This window comes from Camelus bactrianus, chromosome 3, assembly GCF_048773025.1.
Source record: "Camelus bactrianus isolate YW-2024 breed Bactrian camel chromosome 3, ASM4877302v1, whole genome shotgun sequence".
In the NCBI taxonomy this organism is placed as follows: Eukaryota; Metazoa; Chordata; class Mammalia; order Artiodactyla; family Camelidae; genus Camelus; species Camelus bactrianus.
Genome location: NC_133541.1, coordinates 105,932,295 through 105,951,089, shown reverse-complemented (window position 1 = coordinate 105,951,089; position 18,795 = coordinate 105,932,295). Strand labels below are relative to the sequence as shown.

At 36.5% G+C, this 18,795-nt stretch overlaps 2 protein-coding genes across 6 annotated transcripts in view; one reads left to right on the top strand and one right to left on the bottom strand.

Moving 5' to 3' along the window:
• Window positions 1–18,795, bottom strand: part of SPINK5 (serine peptidase inhibitor Kazal type 5) — a 121,053-nt gene that overhangs the window by 38,844 nt on the left and 63,414 nt on the right. Inside the window, exons 4-10 of the mRNA XM_010956071.3 lie at window positions 18,507–18,634; window positions 16,834–16,906; window positions 9,085–9,212; window positions 7,274–7,337; window positions 6,214–6,341; window positions 4,680–4,761; window positions 773–900 (exon numbers count right to left, since the gene is read on the bottom strand). Of these exons, the coding sequence (XP_010954373.1) occupies window positions 773–900; window positions 4,680–4,761; window positions 6,214–6,341; window positions 7,274–7,337; window positions 9,085–9,212; window positions 16,834–16,906; window positions 18,507–18,634 (731 nt within the window). The remainder of the gene's footprint in view (window positions 1–772; window positions 901–4,679; window positions 4,762–6,213; window positions 6,342–7,273; window positions 7,338–9,084; window positions 9,213–16,833; window positions 16,907–18,506; window positions 18,635–18,795) is intronic.
• LOC105069853 (sperm-associated acrosin inhibitor) overlaps window positions 1–18,795 on the top strand; it is a 319,348-nt gene that overhangs the window by 264,810 nt on the left and 35,743 nt on the right. For 4 of the 5 annotated variants that reach the window (XM_074360898.1, XM_074360892.1, XM_074360891.1 and 1 more), the window contains one exon: window positions 3,636–3,844. The exons of the other annotated variant lie outside the window; for it this stretch is intronic. The gene's annotated coding sequence lies outside the window, so the exon portion shown is untranslated. Of the gene's footprint in view, window positions 1–3,635; window positions 3,845–18,795 lie in introns of those variants that run through there. 5 annotated transcript variants of the gene reach the window in all.

Genomic DNA, 18,795 nt, shown 5'->3' with positions numbered 1-18,795 from the left:
TAGACCAGTGGAGAAGACTGAGAGTCGACAAATAATCCTACAAATGATTATACAAATACCAAATGTGATGATTGTTACGAAATAAAATTACTAAGTGTTATAAGGATTGAATTTCAATCAGGGATTTTAGGAGATCTTATCCAAGGAAAGGTAATCTTGAAATGCAGTCCATAGAGGAGATATTAGCTGGCCAAGACAGAAGAACTGTAGGCAGCAGGAAAGTGTACAGGAAAGAGCTTATAGAGTTCAAGGGTCTGAAAGAAGGTGGATGAGCCCTTGTCTGAGACGTCTTCACGAATGCCGTAATTTATATGTTGCTCTTCCCCCAAGGTCAGATGTCCAAGATGGAAAGATAAAGTTAATCCAATTTGCATATGAACATGAATTTTTTTGTGGGCATCACATCTATTCTGTCACAATGGGGTGATTATTGAAGGAAAAAAAAAATCAAAGCCTTGGTAATTGCTTTTACCCTCATTCAGTAGGATGACTAGCTCATAAAAATACTTACAAAGGTCACAAAAGGAACGTTAAGAAGTATTTCGTAATCCAGTCATTGTACTGGAAATTAGAATCCACCTGTATTCAAAAATAAATATACAGCATTCGGGCCCACATCTTAGGTGTTATAAATTATGATTGGTAGAGGACATAAAACTTGCTCAAAAATTCTCAAAACAAATCTTGCCATCAGCTTTGTTCTTACTCATCCTTTTAGTCAGTCTCTCTGCTTCACCTTTTGAATCGCTCCAGAGATCACATCTATACTCACAAGATTTCAGCACACAGGGCACACTTGTTGCCATGCATCTTGCCATCAGGGCCGCGGATGGGGTCGCTCTCCCGTGTACAGAAAAGTCTTCCATCCCTCACTTGGCTTTCATATTCCTTACAGAGATTCTTTAAAAAGACAAATAATTACCTTTAGCACTTTTCTACTCCTTTATCTAGAAAATGACATCATATATTTAAAGTCAAAGGATGTCATAGCTCGAAGGGATTGGTAAATACTTTCATATTGATGAGGAATGGTGAACACGACATATTGAGAATTAATGAGAAATAGTAATTGCATTGTCAAATTATTCGGTACCTGTATCTACTATGAAGTATATTTATTAAAAGATAAAACAGCCTAGAAAAGAATAAGGCTGAGCAAACAGTTCCTAAAACAAGATAGTTCTTGTTAACTTTCAAATCCATGAAAAGATAGTAAATAATAGATCTGTCATGGGGTTCCAACAAAGACACAACAAAATGTTGCAGACAAAACAAAACAAAAAAAAAAAAATGGTGCCAATGAAAAGAATATAGAATCTGTGAGATAAGATGTTCAGAACGTTCAAAACCTACTTAATATGGAACAAGTCAAGAACAGTCTACTTGGTTTGCAAGGAAAAAGGAGTCAGAAGGCATCCTGCAGCATCATGCTTAGTCTGGTTTGTTTTCTCCATGGATCTGTGGGTCATTTTATGTACTCTGCCTCCTCTATCAATGTTCATTTCTAACACTGCAGGCAAAAACTTCAGAGTGATCTAATTTTCCTTCACTCCCCATGTAGAAATGTAGACCATTAAGGATAATCTTTACTTCAAAAACCTTAAAAAGGTTGTGCTTCCTCCCAAATGCAGGATATGTTTATACACAGTTTTCCTGATTGATGCTTAGATTCATTATTTTCAGGTTTCTCTGTATTTTGAAAATTCTATTTGATGAGGGCTAAAATACATATAAACAAATGCATGCATACCAAAACACTTATATTTAATTTTACATATATATAGAAATATATTATAAAAAATATATATTTTTTTCTTATCAAAATACTACTTAATTATACTTTAAAATATATTTATAAATATATATATATGTATGTATATATCTAATTATTCTAGATTTGAGAATCTATTTCAATAAACATTTTGTGATAGCACATATATATCATATAACCGATAAAAAAATGCTTCTCTGTTGACTTCTTCAGCTGTATGACTCATCTTCCTATTTCAGCCAAAAAAAAAACTATGAGCATAAAGAGTATGGTTTATTCATTGGAGCATTATTTACAATAGTCAACATATGGAAGCAACCTACATGTCCATCAATAAATGAAAGGATAAAGAAACAATAAATATATACACTGTATACACATGTGTGTGTGTGTACATGTATATGCTTTTGAATATTAGCCATGAAAAAATGAAATCTTGCCATTTGTGATGACATTCAGGGGTATTAGAGGGTATCATGCTAAGTGAAATAAGACACACAGTGAAGGCGATTACTATGTAACTTCACTCACATGTGGAATCTACGGCAAAACAAAGGAACAAACAAAACAGAAACAGACTCATAGATACAGAGAACAAACTAGTGGTTGCCAGAGGGGAGTGGGGGGTGGGAGGGCAGGTAAAATAGGTGAAGGGGATTAAGAGGTGCACATTTCTAGGTATAAAGTAAATGTCACGGAGATGTTACGTACAGCATAGGGAATATAGTCAATAGTATTGTAAGAACTTTGGTGACAGATCATAACCAGACTTTTTGTGGTGACCATTTTGAATGTATACATATATATCAAGTCACTCTGATGTATACCTGAAACTAATATGGTATTGTATGTCAATTATACTTCAATTAAAACTAAGTACTATATGTAAAATAAACAAGTTTGTACTGTATAGCATAGGAAATTATATTGAATATCTTATAGGAACCTATAATGAATAAGAATATATGTATATGTATGGCTGAACTATTATGCTGTGCACCAGAAATTGACACAACGTTGTAAACTGACTATACTTCAATAAAAAAAAAAAAAAAAGAAAAAAACTTTTTTTTTTTTAAGAGTGTGGTTCTAGAGTCAGAACTGCAACTAGGCTGGTGGCTCTAACTCACTGGAAGACCACAGCCAAACACCCCATCACCTCTGAGACTTCAATCTCACCACCAAGGAGGTTTTTGTGAATAGATCCTCTTTAGGACCTTTCCTAGATCCTGTATCCTCTGATTAAAAAATGATAATAATAACTCATATTTCATTAGGACACTTTAAAAGAGAATCCTAGTTGCCTCCTAATGAGAAGATACTTATTTTTGGAGGAGCAATGGGTGTGCTGCGAACCTCCTGGCTGTAACGATCTAGGAATACAGACACAGAAGACAGTCACCTGATAATCCTAGCATGGTAATAAAATTAACCCTCAATGATTCCCATGAAAGAAACAATGGCAATTTCAGTTTATAAGTTGTGATTCATCCAAGGAGATTCTAAAGAAATACTCAGTGATCACCTCACTGACAGGTTAATTACAGGGCAAATATTGAGCCATCATTATAAAGGAGGCCTATTCAACATAATCATATCCAGTGACCCCACCAAAACAATTACCCCAGCCACAGAGAAAGACGGGAAGGTCGCTGAGATGTGCTGAAAGACAAGGGAAAAGAACACTCCTCTCATGGTGAAGTAATGAAATGGTGAATATCACAAGGTGACCCTAAGTTTTAGACTTAAATTTAGCAACCACCACAAAAAGAATTATTTTTCTAATCTCAGTGAATGTTGAACAGATTACTGGTAATTTGAATGTTCTGTGTTTCTTAATTTAAACTCTGATCGCCCTGTTTAGGGTGGGACATTTGCTTCACTGGACTGCATGATGACGTGGAAGTCAGCTCTCAGCTCCCAAAAACTGGACCTGTATCTCCCATGAGGAAGATGTGCCCTACAATCCACAAACACAGAATTCTTATAGCAGCACAAAAGGGTGCAGAACACAGAATCAGAATCCCGCAGGAGGTCAAAACTGAGATCATTTATCCCGCTGCTTTATTTTACTGACAAGAAAATTGAGGCCTAGAGAGGAGACGACTTGCTCAGCTTCACACACCCAGAGTTTGACAGAACTAAGGCTAAAACTCAGGTGTCTTAACAAAGGTGCTCATTTACCAAAGTAACTGCTGTCATTCTCACTGAAAGTAGGGTTTAATAACCTTGGTGATTTAAGAAATCCAGGCTGTTACCTGCAATGCTTAGTCAATTAATAAAAGGAATAATTTTTTTATACTAGATTGAAAAAGTAAATCATTGAATAATTTGAAAACTCTTAATTTTAAGGGTATTTTTAAAAACCACAGTATCAATATTTGAGATTTTTGTTTAATCAGAAGCATGACCTTTATAAATGCATAAGAACCATAATGGAAAAATGAGTAACTCCAATTTGTGTTGAAGGGATTATACCTAAAATACAGCAATGGATATACTATTTAAAAGACTGGAATTTTAAAGTTATTCCTATCTAATTTATATTATGTTGCTTTTTAATTTATTCAAAGCAAAATTAATTTACACTAAGTCAAAGAGAAGTCTGGTGGAAATTAAGCAGAATTTAATTTGCATAAATTTTGTCTTGTATTCTTGTTTGTTTTTTTTTTAAGCAGAGAGAGAAATTGTATATTTTGAGCTTTAGGTGGGAAATTCTGTTTTAACTTTGAATCTAATGATTTATACGCCAAAAATAATACACTAGGAATTCAGTTTGGGGACCTTAAAAATTAAGGGGAAAAGTTCAATGTAGTAATGAAGGACAATGAATTACCTTAAAGATTCAAGTATAGGTTTGTTAATATTTATGTCCACAAGAACCAAACTGTGTTGATGAGGAATTTACCTGTTCAGCGCTTCGTGGCATTTTGGTTCGTGGCATTTTGGTTTCACCTGTTTGCTTGGCCTTTTCTTTAGCTTCTTTTAAGCTGTTAAGAAAAGAAAATAGTTGGTCAGTTTATGGCTTTATCATATTTTCAGTGTCCAGTTCTGCACTAAGCACTTTCACATCCTTTGCTCTGATTTGCTAAACCCATCCACTTAGGAGAGACAAGCTTTTCCCTGTCTTGCATGTTTGAGCCAGAAAATTGCCAAAGATAAGGATGGGTGTGAAAGTGACTCACAGCCAGTCAATTAGAGGCTTTGTTCTGTAAAACTGGATGAGTGTGACTCCCTGATTGACAAACAGAAGACTGTCGGGAAAATTCACTTTAAGAGGCACAACCAACAGCTTTAAAACAATGCTGTGACAAGGGTGAAACCAAACTAAGCATTTGAAATACATAATGTCATCCACACCTGTACGTATAGATTCTTATACCTTGTAAAGTGTCTGCCTTCATGTAAAAGCACTCTTGTTAATAAAGGCTATGATAAACTGAGTCTCTAAGTCCTTTTGGATCTGTTATCTATTTGCAGTCTCAACTTGGACATAGGTGTTACTATCTTAGTTCTAACAATGGGAAGAAACCAGCCAAGGGTTAGGGAGGTCAGATTCTCCTTTTTAGCTACTGCATGAAAACAAAGAGAAAATCACAGAATCAGGGCAGCTTAAGCACTAGAAGTACATGCCTCCTGGATAAAAAGGTGGAAATTAGGATGATTCCCTGTCTGGAAACCAGTTAAAGTCACAGATTTGTAAACCTGATAGGACATGCCCTTGAATTCTACAACAGCGAACTGTTTAAAGACAAGTGTGAAGTCTTTTTAATCTGTTAAATCTTTCTTTGTCCTGATTTTAAAGATCTAGTGATGTAAACAGAGCACTTTAAGGCTTGTTAGCAGATTGATTAGAGAATCTATGCTTTGTTTAGCAGCCAGAATATTAAAGATTGAATCTTATTCATATTTGAGTCTCAGTGCTCAAAGCAGTGTCTGGCACTCAGAGAAGGATTAACACAACAGTTTTAGAAAGTCTCACTTTTTAAACTAATAATGAATTCAGTCACATGACATTATTATCATTGTTGTTCTTATTTTAAATTAGACTCATTTTCAGAAGGAGTATCTATACATGCCTGAATGAAACAACGCATGTTAAGTCACTGACCTCGATTACTTCACAAGAAAGTCCTTTTTAATTTTAACATATTGTGCCTTAAAAAACACTGTATCCAAGTCATTATAATTAAACAAATTAAGAATCTTGAATTAAATAACTAGCCTAACCACCTCATCCACTCCTTTTGAGAAACTTTATCAGATAATACGAATTAGAAGAAACCACTCTGGGAGCAGGGACTTTTTCATCTTATAAAGACAAAGGATTACATGCTTCAGGAATAGAACTTCCTCTCTCTGTGGGCCGGTTCTCAGCACAGAAACCAAGTGCATCCTCACCAGGTCCACCAGCTGGCCTGCTTGGGGATGATGATACTTACAACAGCTCAGCACACATCGCACACTTGTTGCCATGCGTCCTCCCATCAGGACCGAGAACTGGGTCATTTTCCCTTGTGCATCCAAGTCTTCCATCCTTCACATAAGGCCGAAAAGCACTACATACATCCTGAAGGACAGGGACAAGAACTTGACATTTACCATCCTGATGGGAATGCTCACAACACTATTTGCAGAAATTTTATAGAACCCAGTGCCTGTCTGCCCAGTGCACACTAGCTACCCAGAGCGGTGCCAGCCATGCAGAAGTAGACCGGAAAGTACTGTATAATTCACATGGGTAAGTACAGAACTCATTTACTTGTTTACTGATTTATTAGTAGACCTGGATGACCTGTGATGCGCTAGAACAAAGGGAGATCAGTCCTTGCCCTCAACTTGCTCGCAATCTACTAGGCGATACAGACCAAGAGACATTTAAAATGCAATGTGCTGAATGTCTTGGTGGAGGGAACCTCGGGTGCTGTAGCTGCGTGTAGGAAGGGCAGCAAACTGTGACTTACGAAAATCATTCAGCTGGAAAAAAATCAAGTGTGACATGTATGAGACACTTCTTCCCTCCACCCCCCCGCAGCTGTCACAGGCTCACAGAATTTTAGCACAGAAAGAAGCTCTTTAATCCAAATCTCATTTTTAGATATGGAGACACTGGTATAGTGTAGTTAAGTAACTTGCCCAAGATCCTGACAGCAGTCGACAGTGCTGGGGTTTCAACTCAGGTGAAGTAACCGAAGTAGTTCCCTTTGCTCTACGTGATGTTTCCCCTCCCCACCTCCTGCCCTTGCTTTTTTTTTTTTTCCCCATAGAAAGCAGAAATAGAACTGAAAAGTCTAACTACCAAAGTAACCTGCTCCAGATTCAGGAACTATCATGCTTTTCATCTCAATAAGCAGTATCTCATTTCAGGTACAGCAAGAATTACTTCTTTCCAAACGCCCCCATCAGAGAACAAAGAGGACAGCCTCTTCTTTCTCTTTGAAGTCGGCCCCTTCTGATGTGTGGTCCCCCCCCCGCCCCCCCCGCTTTGGCATTCGTCCTCACCTGCTCTGGTTTACTGCTCTCACATTCTCCTTCTCTTTCTATGCCAACTTGGGATCTGGTTTTACTGGAATTGAAAGTTAGTAGACACAGTAGTTTAATATCACAGAACTTCTCAAACTTCTCACCAAATACAACTTTCCCCCATTGTATTGTGATTCTCCTTTGCTTCTGAAAACGGGTCGCACACTGCATTCTCTTCTTTACTTACTCTTTCTAATCAAAGTCCGTATTTATAAATTACAGTCAAAGAAATGGAATCGTGTTGGAGAGCTAATAAGATTCAGACCTGTAAATGTTATTTCCAGGTTTTTTTTCCCCTGATTCCAGAGGGAACCCATAATCAGAAGAGCAGGAAAAGGTTAATCTTGTAACTAGATATTAGTTACCTCCAAGGGACTTTGTTGCTGTCGGTGATGATTTTGTTTTAAATAATCCAACTCAAACCACAGTATCTAGCATAATATTACACCATTCTTCATTTGGGTTATGCTAACTAATATTTTGTTTTTCATGGAAAGTCCCTAAAGCCCTATTTAATAATCGTCCAGTCTAATAGAGCTTTAAAGCACATGTGAAAACATTGAAGCATAAATATAAGATATACTTCCTACTCTCTAAAAAGCTGAGGCCACTTACAACTATAGCATCTGTATAACAATAAAAACACAATAAAAAATGTAATAAAAAACACTAGTTCAATGTGAGAAAAAAGTGATATCAAAAGATAGCAGCTGCTATCACACAGTCTCCTGGCAGACTGAGCTAGGAAAGCAGCACAGCGAGCAGGGTGGCTGTCACTGTCTAACAAAAGGCATGGGCCAGAAATTAGGGGGGACAAACTTTCACCCGAATCAGAGGTTTGAATAACCTATCCCAGCATCCCCCACATAAAACGTGCTGAGAACTAAACATCCGGTGGACTCATCGTGGTGTTACAAATACATGTCTCATAAAACCCTGTGTGTTCTTTCTGTGTCTATTTTTGTTTTCTGTTTATGTTGACCCTTGGTGAAAGCTGAAGACATAATTTTAGAGTGTATTTCTGAAAACGCAGTCATGTGAGGATCCGAGTGACTTAATTCAGTTGTGCTTATGATAAGGAGGGATCAAGGCTGTAGAACCTTAAGACCAAATATTTATCATTATGTCTTATTAGCCTTCTCTAACAGTACTGGTTATATTTGCATAAACTGAAGATCAGCCAATTCAAGACTGAGGTCATAAGCCAAACCTGCAAAGCAGGCATGCCATCTTGTTGGTTGAAGACAATTGATAACTAAGCCTGGCATTGAGGGTGAAGAAAGAACCAAATGATGACAAAATGTAGGGCAGTGAGATGCTTTGGCAAAGTTGGAATAGACAGGAAGAATTTCAATAGTAATTCCCAATTACCTACTCTAATATTATAAATTACTGAGCATTTAATAAATAAGCATCATTTGATGATTAAATAATTCTCTGTGGAAAAGGATCTAATCCCAAATAGGCAGAGAGAAGATAGATACGTACATGTATATATGTATGAATATGTGTGTGTGTTATGTGCTCGTGTATAGATACAGATTTATCAGATGTCTGTCTACTTCATGCAGTGATAACCATCTGATAAAGTGCACGTAAATGTGCTTTGTAAGATATACAGTGTTACACCACATACATATATTTTCCTTTAGTAAAAAAAAAAGTCATCCTAATGATTTATGGATGGCTAACTCCCACAAAACAGATTGTTATCCTAAAGATGTAAATGTGTCACGTAATTTCACAGAGAACGTGCGTTAGGGAGAAAGGCTGCTTCAGAGAATACTCACGTGTTCTCAGCGCATAGCACACATCTGTTACTGTATGTTTTCCCATCTGTGCCACAAACAGGTGCATTATCAAGGGTACAGACAAAATGCCCATTTCTTTCTTCTTTCTTGAAATCATCGCAATTCAACTGCAAGAGACATGATCAAGGAAGATCCACGTGTAAGAGATAAAATATTCCCTAGATACACATAAATGAGTTAGTATTTTAAGCCCACGACAATATGTCACTAGAGGAGGAAAATAATAATAAGACCATAGCGAGCTAATAAAATCATGGATAATATAGTGTGGTCCAAGAACAGAGACAGAAATAGATGTCGGAAGAAAGGATTTCAGTGTGATTTCAGCCGCTTGCTCTCCGGGTGAGGTAGGCCAAGTCACCTCCCTGGAACTTAGGATACTTTCTGTCGATCAAATCCTGCCTGCCTTCTCTACAGAGTAGTCATGAGTTCCCGTAGACAATGGATATGAAGGCTCTCTGTAAACTGTAAACTATAACGAAGTTTCTATCACCATAGATTAGAGTAGCAATCAAGAGCCAGATTGCTAGGTTCATAATTCTAAATCTGCCACTTGCTAGCTGTGTGATTTGGGAAGCTACTTAACCACTCTGTGCTATCGTGTCCTCATTTGTACAATGTATACACAGGTTTATACAGGGACTTAATGTATTCTCAGGATTATAAAGGGATTTAAATGTATTAATACACGTCTAGCTCTTAGAACAGTGCCCAGCACATCCTTCCCATTTCTTCTTGTTGCTATTGCCGTTGTTGTTTTAAAGGTTTTCTCTACTGACCATCAGCCAATAAAATGAAACACCTTTTAGGCAGGATGGGAGAAATCCCCAAATCTCTGCTCTAATAACATGATGTACACATAGGGACAAACGTGTTTGGCGAGAAAAACAAGTGCGCTCGGTAATAACTGAAGACTAGTGTTCGGATCTCAGATGTGCCACCCACTCACTTCACCTCTTTGAACCTCACTTTCCTCATGTGAAAAATGGGAATTCACACCCAGTCCACATTCCAGATTTGTGGTGAGGATGAACTGGCTAGTTATGAAACATTACTGGGCAACTCATTACTGACATAAGCTAGCTATGGAAGATATAGAGTTAAGTTGAATTTCATTTCTATCTAAAAGTAAAGAATATCATATCACATTGCAAAACAAATGTTTTCATGTCATGATTGTCATGACAAAAATATTTTTATTATAGATATGGAAGACTTAGAATATGGACCTGAGACCTAGAATGGCACACAACAGAGAACAGGAGTAGGGCAGAAATAAATGTATAATGAGTTTGTGAACCAGAGGATTACACTGAGGAACTCTCCTGGAAGACAATTAAACATTTTAGGAAAAATAAATTAAACTCGAGAAGAAAATCTATAGAACATACCCCACTATTCATGTCATGTATTTAGGAAGAAGTTAAAAACCGAGTGAAAACAGGAAAGTAAAGGCCACGTGTGCCACCTCATCCAGTTGGGTGTTCATTTGCTCCTCGAATCCATCACACACTGACTAGACTCCAGGCATTCTACCAGAGACCCTGACACAGCAAAGAAGAGAAATGGGATTCACATTCTGATGGGAAGAGATAGACAATAATTACAAAAACTTTAAGTAATAAGTGCTATGAAAAATAAACTGAACAACACGATAGCACCTACAAGGGTGGCTATTTTGAGTATCATGTCAAGAAAGATCTTTCTGCAAATGTAACATTTGAGGTGAGATGAGATCAGTGAGGAGGAGCCGGGCATTAAATAGATCTGAGGGGAGAACGCTTCAGGCTTGGAGAACTGCAATTGCAAAGGATTTGTGGTGGGAACGAGATCGTCCTGTTCAAGGGGCAGAAATAAGGAAAAGCTGCTGATTTTCTCTCAAAAGTGATTTCTGGAGAAACTGCAGAAACATGGGGTTAGGGATGAAAGCAACTGGGACAAGCATTCCTTTCCCCCTTCATCACTGAAGTCAACAGCAGCATACAAGGTCACAGGTGTTGGCAGGGTGATGACAGGGCAGATCAGGAGCCCAGCTGGGAGGTGATGGGAACAGGTGCAAGCATTTACTCCTCCACCTCCTCCACCTCCTCCTCCAAACCCCAAGGGCTGGTGGGTCACAACCTACTGAGAACACCTCGTCCTGATGCTGACAGTTTCTGAGAGCTTACAGATTAATTCCTGACCCGGTGAAGTGGCAGCAAACTGGAGTTGGCAACACTGGTTCTGGAACCTTCAGCTCTGGGCTTTGTCCCTTGTCCTCTCCTGACACTCACAGGAGAGGCAGAGGCTGAAGCTTGGCCTTGAATATTATCTAACTCACGTTAGCAGAAAAAAGTCATTAAAATTAAAAAGCATACAAATATTAGGATAAGAAAAGATACAAGGCAAAAATGAATAAGAAGAAAGGAGAGGCAACAAAATAATGCTCAATACATAGAATTCAACCCACAAGGCATCATAAGTAACAAAGAAGGACGTTACATAAAGTAAAAGGAAGAACAAAGTATAATAATCATGAGCATACATTCAATAACACAGGCTCTAAACACGTCAAACAGTAAGCAACAGAATGTAGTAGAATTACATAAATCAGGAACTGAGATCAGAGGCACATGCTTCTCAGAAACTGACATATCACAGGGAATAAATTAAGATGCTTAATAAGCCATCAGATTTTTATAGAGAACCATATCCAAGAAACAGAAAATAAGCTTTTTTTTTTTTTAAGTAGAATATTTATCAGGCCACAAAGAAAAATCTTAGGAAATTCCAAAGGATCCGTGTCATGTGGCCTATGTTCTCTGGCCACAATTTAATAAAATTAAAAATTAAAATAGAAAAAAGTACCGCATATTTGAAAACTAAATAATATATCACAACTAAATAACTTTTGAGGGGGGAAAATTAAGAAATGTTTGGCAAAGAATGACAATAAAAATACTCAAGTATCAATCTTGAGATATATGGTCATTGATAACTTCAAATACCCTTTCATGAAATTTAAAATGCTAAAATTTAAAGAACTAAAGTATTGCCCAATCCATTTATGAATGGCAGAGCAAACAGAAATAAATGACATAAAGAACAAAAACAATAAAGGAGATTAATTTAAGAAAGCTAATGTTATAGTGTTTAGTATAACTGATAAAAGGGAAAGAGAAGATGAAACTTTTAAAATATATGCAGTGATACTGAAAATAACTGGATGAACACTGAGAAGTAAATACAATGAAAGCATATTACGAGTATCCATATGCTAATACATCTGAAAACCACAATGGAGATGTGGTTACAAAAAAAGTATAAAATATCTGCTTTGGTGTAATGTGCAAGAGGAAAGTTAAAGAGATCAGTGAGTATTAATCAATTGATGTATTGGCCTGAGATATTCTCTCCTCAAAAATGCCCCAGTTCTAATAGCTTTAAAATCCATTTTTCTAAATTTTTAAGGAAAAAGAAAAAGTTGTATTGAATAATAATAATTTACAAGTTATTCTAAAAGTTGAAGAATGTAAAAAAAATTATCAACAGCTTTATTGAAGTTTTATTTACATAGCATAAAATTTACTAATTTTAAGTGTACAGATCAATGTTTTTTAGTAAGTTTATGGAGTTGTACAACCATCACTAAAACTCAATTTTAGAATATTTCCATTGCCCTAAGAATTTTCACTGTGTCCATTCACAGTTAATCCCAGCTCCCAGCTCCAGCCTTAGGCAACCGCTGAACTTTCTCACTGTATAAATTTACCTATTCATATAAATAGGATCATAAATATGTAATTGTTTGATTCTGGCTTCTTTCATTTTACATAATATTTTTGAGGTTCATCCATACGTGTACTGCATTCCTTTTTACTGCTGAATAATACTTCATTGTACAAATGTAGGTCATTTTGTCTTTCCATTCACCAGTGGACATTTGAACATTTGGACTATTTCCAGTTTTGTATTAAAAATAATGCTGCTATGAATATTTGCATGCTTGATTTTGTGTGGGCATAGGTTTCACTTCACTGGGGCATATTCCTAGGACTGAGCAACTTTTAGGGAAGGGGATTTGCTGACTTGCTTACTCAGCAACCAGCCTTAAGTGCCACCCCTCAGGGTTATTTTATTTTGATTCCCTAACCACATAAGAATAATTAGAAAGGGAAAAGTATTGACTCATTTTACTTATGAAAATAGTTTCATATTTTCTAAATAAAATATTAACTATTCAAATTCAACAGTATATTAAAAAATACATTATGATTAAGTGTGATTTAACCTAAGAGAATAATTATGGTTTAACATTGGCAAGTTTATCAAGAAATGTATTAAATAGACTGAAAGAGAGGAATCAGAACAGTATTTCAAGAGTTGAAGAGAAGGTCCTTGATAATTATGAACACATATTCAGAAGAATGCGAACGAAAGGAATCTCCTAAACTTGCTAAAATTTATAGAAAAAACACCTATATAAACATTCTATTTAATGGAGATACTTTAAATATATTCCCTTTAATATAGAGGGAGAAAGGGCAGTTTGAATTTCATCATCATCACTACTGTTAAACTACTGAACTCTTCAAGCTTGCCAAAAATATAAGGAAAGAAAAAGAAAAAAAAGAAGTGATAAGATTGAAAGGGAAGTTCTAAAACTCATTATATGCAAATGATGTGATCGACTTTCAACAAAAAGACAAAAGAATTAATGGACAAACTATCAGAAGTAACACTATATCAAAAAAGTGTTTAATATAAGATCAACCTATAGAAGTCAATAGAATTTGTCTATGCCAACAATAACCAGATAGAAATATCATAAACAACAAATGCCATACTCGAAGTAGCAGTAAAATTATAAATTTTCTAGATATTAGCAAAACATAAAAATCCCTATGAAGAATATTCACAGATTTCATAAAATACACAAAAATTATATGAATTAATGATAAGATATTCTTTGACTTGTACAAGTTACTATTATGAAAAGTCAGTTTTACCCTAATTTATAATTTCTTTGTAGCCCTAACCACAATAGGTTCCCAAAATCAAGTTGGATTTTTCATAAACTCAGTAAACTTTTTATTTCAAGTACATATGTGGAAAAATATTTATCTATGCATAGGTAAGTCAACTTTGAAAAACTGAACTAAGAAAGGGGATTTATCTTATTGGTTATTAAAGAAATAAACTAATATGAACAGACTAGGGAACTTAGAAACACATACATACACATCTATGAACTTAATATTCTGTAAAGTTGGCAACCTAAATCAATGAGAATGTATCGATCAATTAAAAAACAAAAGTTCTCCATAGACCAGAGGTGTTAGAGATTAGAAATTATGGAGGATTTCAGAAGACTAGGGTAGAAATGGAAACCGTGAAAAGGAGTCAAATTGGAATATACACTTATATGTGGAATCTTAAAAAAAAAAAAAAAGAACTTATTTACAAAGCAGAAACAGACACACAGACATAGAAAACAAACATGGTTATCGGGGGGAAAGGGAGTAGGAAAGAATAAATTGAGAGTTCAAGATTTGCAGATACTAAGTCCTATATATAAAATAGATAAACAACAAGTTCATACTGTATAGCATAGGGAACTATATTCAATATCTTGTAGTGTAGAATGAAAAAGAATATGAAAACGAATATGCGTATGTATACGCATGACTGAAATATTATGCTCTACACGAGAAATTAACACATTGTAAACTGACTACTCTTCCAATAAAAAATTTAAAAAAAATTTTTTAAAGACTCGTATGTGGATTGGATATCAGAGTTGTAAGGTTAAAGAATGACATACATACTAATGAAGAATAAATTAATGATGCAAGAGAGAAGATGTCTGTAGGAGGAAAATTCTTGAACACATAGAGCATCTTATTCTGAGAGTAAGAGGCAAGGTTATGTTTTGATGGGAGAAATCTAAGCAGAGAAAGCAGGTAGATTGTTCTTTTTTATAGTAAAAAGAAAAATAACAACAACAAAAACAAAGTGTAATTGCATTAATCCATTCAAACATAGACGATGAAAAACCTAGACAGAGATTTCTTGAAGGTACACAGCCAAATGTTAACTGCCTTAATTTGTAAGGAAGTAGTTTCCTAGGTTTCCTAGGTAGCAAGACATGTAACCATAAGAACTTGATCTAGAGGCCAAAGTGATAACTCAGGCATAAAATAGTAACAGAGGAGTATACTGTTCAAATTCTGTAACTATTTCATAAAAAATCCTATTTGATTAAAATTCAATAAATGTGTGTCTACATATGAAAACTTACCACTAGTAATACTTCAAAATAGTAGGTTTGTTAAGACTGGGGGGTGTGTGTGTGTATTTTAGGGGGGTTTTGTTTGTCTTCTCTTGTATTTTATATTTTAAACACCATTGATAAATCAGTTTTTCATGAAGAAAAAAAGAGGAAGAGGAAGAAGAGGACAAGAAGGAAGAGGAGGAGGAGGAGAGGAAGGAGAATGGATTTTACAGAATAAGCCTCTCTCTAAATGTGACAAAGAAAGGTAGATTTTAAAGATTCCTAGTAACCTTTCTGACCCCCACAGATCTGGGGAGCATAGAAGCAGCTTCATCTTGCTCAAAGGATTTGTGGTTATTGACCAGTTGAGTGGGGATTGTGTCACTGTTTTAACAGTGAGACTGGTTGAGCCCAGGCAAAAACTTGGGTTGACCAGGTCAACTGCTGAAGCTGAGGTTCTCAGACATTCCTGAGTAACACCAAGGAAGATGGTAGCTTGGTTAGATCAGAAATATTAAAGTAACTTGGGTGTGCCTGCCCTGACTGATCATTTTAATTATGTGTCAGAGGCAGGAGAGGAGGAAGAGAAAGAAGATACTGGAGAAGCAGCCACACAGGCGATGAGGAGTAATATGAGCAGTTGTCAGGGTACCTGGTGACAGCCCCAGCTCTGTCAGAACTTACTGTGAGATGTTGTAGGCTAGAGATTTCTCCCAATCTTGGCCTAGAATTTTTTATTTTTGTATAAATACAAAATAATTTATAAAGGGAAATGGTTGTGTGGTGGTTACATCTGGGCAGTTTCTTTCATTTTATTTAATTTTTAAGTAAAAATTTTTTTAACCATAGAACAGTATTTCTCAAATATTAGCCTTAATCCCAGTTTGCAAAATGGATATAAACAAGCAAGGCTCCTTGAACTAGGGGAAATCTCCGAGTCTTAGAAAATATGTTCAGAAGGAAGAAACAGAGGAAAACAGGAAGTAAAATGAGTCAAATGCCTGCTAACACTTGTTAAATACTGGAGCTAAACTTTGTGTCTCATTTGATCCACATCCATTTCACAGGTGAAAAAACTGAGACCCAGAGATACATAAATTGTCCAGGTGAAGTAGACACTAAATAAAAGTTCTGAGATTGGAACTTAGTTTCAGTCCCATGAAGGCTCTTGTTGGAGCTAAGGCAGGACAGAAGGAATGAGAAAAGGCCGAGGAGGGCAGACATCACCCTGGCTCGCTCCACCTCTCAGCACCTGTCAGTGCCCAGAATGTTTTCAGAGAGTTGGGTCATGGGTTGGGCCGTGGACAAGCTGTATGAGATATTTAGCCCACCCCTGGACTAAGCCATGTTCCCTCCCTTCTAAGTAGCCAGCTGCACAACAAGTGTGACCTAGTAATTAGGAAATAAACAGATCTAAGTAGAGTTGAACATAACCTCCAAAGTAAATATGACAGGCTGACTCCAAACAGCCTCACCTTTGCTGGGGCAGGAGCAGTGGTGGCTCTTGCTAAACGCCTGGCCCTCCTCTGCAATTTTGCTTCTTTTTCCCTGGAAGACAGCAAGGAATAAAATAGCTTAGACATTCTTGCCCAGCTTTTAGGGATAACAGTATACATTGTAAACTTAATTTTGACTCTTCTCCTCAGCCCAGTCTAGCTTGTCAGAGGTGGAAGTATGTCCAGAAATGACCGCAGGTACCACAAATCTCTCCTCGGCACCAAAACGTCTCAAGTGTGGTTCTACTGAAGGCACGAGTCTCTACAGTTAACCACACAACAGGCTGCCCACCTTAAATACTTGCAACATCCAGGGAGTCACCAATTCTAAAAGCCATTTGTGCCATTTGTGGAATGCTCACTTTGCAAGACCATATTTATATTGAGACAAAATCTACCTGCCTGCCTTGATCTTGGCTCCAACCTCTAAGGACCCACAGAGCAAAATCAGCAATTTAAGGACAACTTTAATGCCTCACACAGTCTCCTTCTTTCAAGGTTAAGAAGCCAAGTTTATCCCAATATAACTTAACTAAGTAATCAAAATAATAATTGAGTGAGTGACTTCAATGTGATAAATAACCTGCCTTGTATGTCTTAAGGTACTTTATTTTTGTTTCCAATTATTTTTCAGTAAATTTATTATATTCATAGTTTTGGTCTCCTATCAAAACATCCTGTGTTACGAGGAAACTTTTCAGTAAAGAATACACCTGCTGGTTTACATTCAGCCCTCAAGAGACTAAGAAAGGACTGTTCACCCGCCCTGGGAGTTCCCCCTCCCTAAAACTTGCCCTGTTTTCCTTCATCTTCTTTCAGTCTCTTCACCAGAAGCAGCACATGTGATCAGGGCTTCATTATCCCAACATTATTGACTAGGTCATATTAAATCCCTTGACACATTACCAACTTGGCATTTTAAAAGCTAATTACAAAATAATTATCTTAAATGGGTAAGCTTCCTATTGGCTTGGTACCAGTGTGGAAGATTTGATAGTGGTCAGAAACCAAGAATGAACTCCCTGTTCAAAAACAAATGAGGTCACTTTGATTTGAGGATTTGTAATTGATAATTCAGGCTTCTTCTATCTTTGCGGTGTCACTGGAGAGAAGAAAATCAAATTAAGCAGCATTGCAAAGACGTCAGTAAACTTCCAGGATACTAATTCTTTCTGAGTTGCGGGGAGTATTCAGCCACAATTCATTCTTTGGTCCATCTCATGCTAGCATAATCCTAGATGTCTGAGGACACTGGCAGTTTACGGAGTCAGGCTGGGGTGTATCCTGGTTAGCTGCCACAGCAGAGTTTGGCATCATTCTCGAGGGGCATTTTTTTCAGGGCCTAGGGTACAACAGAGTCAGGTCTTAACAGGCCCAAGAATTCTTTTTTCCAATCTGAGAAAAACTCAAGTTGGAACTGCATCCTCGAAAGACTGTTAAGTGCTATATAGGGCACTGATACTGGGCCCTCTGGGATGTTTTGGAATACCATGAGGGATTATTAAGATCTTTCCAGTGGGTCACACTTGATTTTTATTTACTCATTTAAATTTAGAAATATATGTTTGACAGAAAATGAAAACAATACATTTATTAGTTTGGAGAATAGCTGGTAACTCAAAACACTTGATAGAAAGATAAATTTTACTCACAATCTCATTTTGCACATGGCACATTTGTTGATAAACATTTTTCCATCAGGGCTTTGAAAAAGTTTTTTATCTTGGAAACAGAACAATTTTCCATTTTTCATCAATGCTCGATATTCATTGCAAATGTCCTAAGGAAAAGATGAAAAAAGTGTTTACTGAAACCTCATCAAAGCAAGACTTCACCTTCTGAGAACAATAGTATTTCATGACCACTATCCCCTTTGTATGGAAGGCATTCACTCATTTATACAAATAATACAAGCAGAAATAATGACTCAGGATTGTCTGT